Here is a 6000-nt window from a genome sequence, read left to right as displayed (position 1 = left end):
CTTTCCCCCCCTTCTCTCTCTGTCTTGCTCTCTCCCCCTCCATTTCTCTCCTACCCCCCCCCCACTCTCTGTCCCCCCCCCACCTCTCTCTCTCTTGCTCTCTCCCCCTCCATTTCTCTCCTACCCCCCTCACTCTCTGTCCCCCCCACCTCTCTCTCTCTTGCTCTCTCCCCCTCCATTTCTCTCCTACCCCCCCCACTCTCTGTCCCCCCCCCACCTCTCTCTCTCTTGCTCTCTCCCCCTCCATTTCTCTCCTACCCCCCTCACTCTCTGTCCCCCCCCCCACCTCTCTCTCTCTTGCTCTCTCCCCCTCCATTTCTCTCCTACCCCCCCCACTCTCTGTCCCCCCCCCACCTCTCTCTCTCTTGCTCTCTCCCCCTCCATTTCTCTCCTACCCCCCTCACTCTCTGCCCCCCCCACCTCGCTCTCTCTCTCTTGCTCTCTCCCCTTCCATTTCTCTCCTACCCCCCCACTCTCTGTCCCCCCCACCTCTCTCTCTCTCTTGCTCTCTCCCCCTCCATTTCTCTCCTACTCTGCCCCCCCCCCCACCTCTCTCTCTGTCTGCCTGCTACTCTCTTTGACAACAGCGTGTTGGGATGTGTAGCCGGCGAGGCGAGCTGGTCCAGGAGAAGCAGTAAAATAATGACGATAGGGACTGATGGCATTTTAACATGTAATACAAGGGGTGTTTTCATATCACAGGGAAGATGTGGAGAATCCATCCCCTACATGGCATCTCGCTCAACGGTCACTGAGACAGCAGAGAGAAAGTCTTACTGCTAACGATTTGTTAATGACCAGCAAAGCATTAGCATCTGCTGTAGGCGCTTGTGTGTCAGTGGCATGTAGTCCAAGGCAAGCCATGTTTTCTGGATTGCTGTTCAACACTTTGAATTCTTTCTTCTTTTCTGTTTCGCTTGTTGCTCTTCTCTCTCTCTCTTACTCGCTCTGTCTGTCCCTCTCTCTCTGTCTGTCTCTCTTGCTCTCTCTCTGTCTCTCTTGCTCTCTCTCTCTCTCTCTCTCTCTCTCGCTGTCGCTCTCTCTCTGTCTCTCTCATCGATGCCCTTCTGTCTTCCTCTTCGTCTCTCTGTCTCAGCATCAGCAGCAGGTGGTGCAGGCGGTGGAGCGGGCCAAGCAGGTCACCATGCCTGAACTCAATGCCATCATTGGAGTGGGTATATTGCACGTACACACACACACACACAGACACACACACACACACACACACACACACACACACACACACACACACACACCTAGTTTCATGAGTCTGTTATATTTTATTATTATATTATATTGTATTATATTCTTTTACACTATTAGTCAGTATTATTGGTCAGTAAACAGTCTCCCTTTAAGGAAATAACCTGAGAGAAACAGAGAGAGAGACAGACAGAGAGTTTTGATTTTGAAAAGGTATTCAGAATACATTACAGTCCAACAGCTGATACTCAAACAAAATCATCTCTTCATAATCCAGCTCATACAAAAAAAAGACCATTGAGTAGTCTAAACAAGTATTTGCAAAAAACAAATTCAAAATAAAATAGCCCAGCATAAACGCAAATTCGCCTCAGGACATTTGCAGCAACACAACATCCTGTCGTTAGACCGTCGCATCGGATGAGCGACAACTCCCCCCAAAAAAACCTTCAACAGGGAGAAAAAATAGGAAGAAACCTCAGGGAGAGCAAGAGGAGGAGCTCTCTCCCAAGATGGACAACGTGCAATGGATGTTGAGTTTACACAATTTACATACCAAAGAAATAGAATGAAACAAAGCCAGTAATACAGCCAGGACTTTCCCTCATTACACAAATTTAAAAAAAAAGAAAAACAGATCTTCATCAACTCCCACTATGCACAATACCACCCCCAGTTCTGGAAAAAAGGCCATGTCTGTGTAGAAGCTCTGCTCTGATGTTCGTGGTGGGAACCAGTTTCTGGGAAAGTCCTGGAGAGCACCAGTGGTGGACATCCAGCCTGGCTCCATGAATCAGTGTCTCCTACAGCAGCAGTAAGAGGAGGATCGCCCAGTGCAACACACTCGTCGACCAAACTCGTCTTAAGCATCATCAAGGAGTTGCCATTTTACTTTCTGTACCAGCTTTTTCAGTCTGAAGATTTCCTGGTCAGTAAATGTGTTTACTTCCAAATCTCCTGCGTTTTCATAAAACGTTTGACTGAGCCAACAAAAAGCTGCAAGGCTGGAAAGTAATTTTCCACCTTGAATTCCCTCAAACCCTTAGTGACCTATAAAAACTTCCTGGTTTTCAGGAAAGCATAGCTCCCTTCAGTGTCCACCTGTGTACGAGGAGTGGAAACTGACTCACTGTCACTTTCTTCTGTGTCCTCCTCAGATGAAGAGGAGGATGGCTTTTTACCTTTTGAAACCCTCTTTGCTTTTAAACTGTCCTGTCTACCCTCTGTGGCCTTCCTTTTAATAGACTTTTTTAATTTTACTTCATCCTCCGACAGCATCTCCTCCTCTTCCTCAAGTAGACTCTGCCACGCTAACAGCAGTCTGCTGTATTTGCTTCTTCTGACCACAATTCACATCTTGCCCCGCCAATTTACTACACTCCCCGTTCTCACTGTTTTCATTTCCATCAGCTTCCACCTGCTGAAGGTCTGTCACCTTCTGATCGTGATCACCTTTTTTAACCTGCTCAACCTACCCACCTTCCTCTCCTGCGTGCTCAGCCTGTCCGTTTTCCTTGTGTTCTCCAGCCTCGGTCTCTGTCTGTTTCACCACCTGGTCTGTTTCTCCTGCCCCTCGCTTCCCAGCCTCCTGTCTGCCCTGTGCCGACTTGGCAGCGCCGTCTTCAGCCGGAGATGCGCCGCTCATGGCGGCATCAGGAGACAAAGGCGGCCCTTGAGGATCAGACCTACCCTCACTCCTGTCGGGACAAGAGCTTATTAAATGCCCCTCAGACCCACAGCCAAAACATTCCATCATGCCGGATGTAACGAACACAATGTAGTCAAAACCATTGATCCTGAATTTAAGCTTCAGATCCAAATCATCCGCATTATCTCTCAGAATCATGAAGCCTTGTCTCCTATGGGACACAATGTGTCTCAAGTGATGAGACTTGCAACCCGAAGAGACCATTTTTATCGGGGACACTAGCTGTCCGTACCTTGCAAGCTCCTTCTCTAAAGCTCATGAATGGGGGAACATTAGAAATGGTGCCTCTCGTGGCAGGATTAGCCCGCGGCAGAATGGGAGTCAACGTGTCCTTAATCACCACACCGCTGTCCACCACCTGCTTGGCTTTATCAACACTATCGATAAACATGACCGCAGCACTGTTCATCCTGGACGCTGATTTTATGCTTCCATATCCCACATGTTCACCTACCGTGAGGCAGCGCTCCTCCACCGAGCACGTGACCACCGGAGCCACTTTAATCGTGTGCCGGCGTGTCAACTTTTCAAACGCCGTCTATCCACCTTCCACAGCAGCCATATTGCCCCGCTGAGGACGGTAGCACCGCTACTGGAAAAAAATAGCTCCACTCAGACCTGTCACTGAAAAAAACTTACTAACTAAAAGTCAACAAAAAAGCACATGAAAAAGGACAAGACGGATAGAAAAATAGGGGGGGGGGAAAGCTCGTTGTAGAAACTCGTTTATACCAAAGCGACACACTGCTACTCCGTCCTCACTCGCACTTCCGTTCCGCTCCGCTTTGAGAGAGAGAGAGAGAGAGAGAGAGAGATGGCTATACAGAAACAAAGACCTGCATCTTAAGTGGAAAAATAAGAGAGTTTGGCGTATCCCCTCAGTGTCCTGATGTCTGACTAGACAGGTATCGTGCCTCTACCTCACTGCCTGGCGGGCGTGTAGGTTCAAGCATGTAAGCCATGTATCAGTCAGTCCTAAAGGAACTTGCACACCATCAAACGCCAGTGTAGAAAAAAAGTAGGCCTTTTAATACAAGGAAAGAAAACAGTGCAGAGTGCTACGTGGTGCAGAATGGTCTCAGACTGTCCTCAGTGCCGGTGCTGGTCTTTCTGTCCCATTTCCTTTTTTATTTGTTTGCATATTTATAGTATTCAGCATGTGTTACATCTAAATCCAGTATTTATTTATGTGTGTGTGTGTGTGTGTGTGTGTGTTTGTATGCTTGCTTGTGTATTTATGTGTGCGTTCAGCAGCAACAGCTCCAGGCTCAGCATTTGTCCCATGGCCACGCTCTACCTGTACCCCTCACACCCCACCCGGCAGGCCTGCAGCCCCCTCTGCCCCCCGGGGCGGGCACTGCCAGCCTCCTGGCCCTCTCCTCGGCTCTGGGGCATCAGCTGCCACTCAAAGATGAAAGAAAGCACCATGACAACAGCAACGAACATCAGAAAGGTAGACCCGTCTGTGTGTGTGTGTGTGTTCATGTCTTGGATGTGTCTTATTGCTGTCACCCTTTGGTGGTTTTCCATGTCATGGCCCAACACTTCAGAGCATGGAAATGAATCAAGCCATGGAATTTGCATTAGTGAACAGTTCAGGTGTGAGCTGGATCCATATCGTGTTCATCTCTGGACTTTCAGCACCGTTTGATGACCGTGCTGAATGTGGCCAGATCATGTTGGTGGGAGGGCTTAGTGGTGTCGGTCTTCAGTGATTAGTTGATATAATGATGATATTCCACAGCTCCATGATCACATCCTGCACCGATCCTACAGTGTGTGCCGAAATCAACCAGCAGGCGTTTGTCTTTTTCCATCAGAAAAGAAAACAAGGGGTGGCGTCTGGGTAGCGTAGCGTAGCAGAGACCGGGACGGCTCGGACCAGCGGGGTAATTGGCCAAGTACAGTTGGGGAGAAAAAGGGGGGAAAAGCCAAAAAGCCGAAAGAAAAGAAAAGTGAAATGTCTGGACTCGTGTCGTGGTCAGAGGAAGAGTGGTGGCATGTGTGAGGTAGATGGACACCGGTGCTTGCTGTCGTTTGTTGCTGCCGTTTTTCCTCGTCCTGACTTCAGCTCCAACGCTAATGGAAGCACAAGCGTGCACACAGTTCCTCGTGGCACGACATGGCGGCTTCATTGCAGACTCACCATTAAAACGGGATAAAAGGTAGCTGATGTCCACTACTGTTCAGCAATATGAATAACAAAAACAACAACAAATAAAAATACACAATCAAATTCAGATAGAAAGGTCATGGAAACACAGCACGTGTGCTGACATGCTATTTTCGAGCAGCCTATATTCACACTATTTGCTCCAATCGTTGCATGTTTGCAGAGGACTGAAATGAGAACCAAGTCGTTGGAGTGGCTTCATGCAGCAACAAAGCCTGAGCTGCTGTATTTTTGAATGCAGAGATTGTGTGGCGATGTCAGGAACGGCGTCGCCAGTGAGTTGTAACTAACGCTGAGCAACCCCTCCTGAAATGTACCAGTCCTGTTATGCCTCAGAAAACCCACAGTATTACAGTATTACTCTTTTAAATGATCACGGCAAATCTCTAAACTCTAACCCTACTGTATTAAAATAAAATTGGGGTTGATACAACAAATACAGTACAAATATGTGTAAAATGTGCAGTTTGGTTTTTCCACAAACTTGCATTGCTCCATACACGCCATCATGTCGAATCAGTGCTTAATCAAATCTTCCTGCATCCTTTTTTGTTTTTACCCCCGCCCCCCTTTTCTCCCCAGTTGTACCCGTCCAATTACCCCACTCTTCCGAGCCATCCCCATCTCTGCTCCACCCCCTTTGCTGATCTGGGGAGGGCTGCAGACTACCACATGCCTCCTCCCATACATGTGGAGTCACCAGCCGCTTTTTTTCACCTCCAGTTCCCCCTCCCCCCTGAACAGACGCCCCGACCGAACAGAGGAGGCGCTAGTGCAGCACCAGGACACATACCCACATCCGGCTTCCCACCCGCAGACACGGCCAATTGTGTCTGTAGGGGACGTCCGACCAAGCCGGAGGCAACACGGGGATTCGAACCAGTGATCCCCGTGTTGGTAGGCAACAGAGTAGACC

At 48.9% G+C, this 6000-nt stretch overlaps 1 protein-coding gene across 12 annotated transcripts in view; it reads left to right on the top strand.

Annotated features, from left to right (window-relative positions):
- LOC130120798 (transducin-like enhancer protein 4) overlaps positions 1 to 6000 on the top strand; it is a 96531-nt gene that overhangs the window by 41354 nt on the left and 49177 nt on the right. For 4 of the 12 annotated variants that reach the window (XM_056289592.1, XM_056289624.1, XM_056289566.1 and 1 more), the window contains 2 exons: positions 1097 to 1171; positions 4166 to 4364. In XM_056289592.1, the coding sequence (XP_056145567.1) occupies positions 1097 to 1171; positions 4166 to 4364 (274 nt within the window). Of the gene's footprint in view, positions 1 to 1096; positions 1172 to 4162; positions 4365 to 6000 lie in introns of all 12 variants that reach the window. The other 8 variants (XM_056289583.1, XM_056289614.1, XM_056289574.1 and 5 more) reach the window with 3 other exon arrangements.

Source organism: Lampris incognitus, chromosome 1 (genome assembly GCF_029633865.1).
Source record: "Lampris incognitus isolate fLamInc1 chromosome 1, fLamInc1.hap2, whole genome shotgun sequence".
In the NCBI taxonomy this organism is placed as follows: Eukaryota; Metazoa; Chordata; class Actinopteri; order Lampriformes; family Lampridae; genus Lampris; species Lampris incognitus.
The sequence above is the reverse complement of the archived record's forward strand: the minus strand, read 5'-3'. Positions and strand labels throughout refer to the sequence as shown.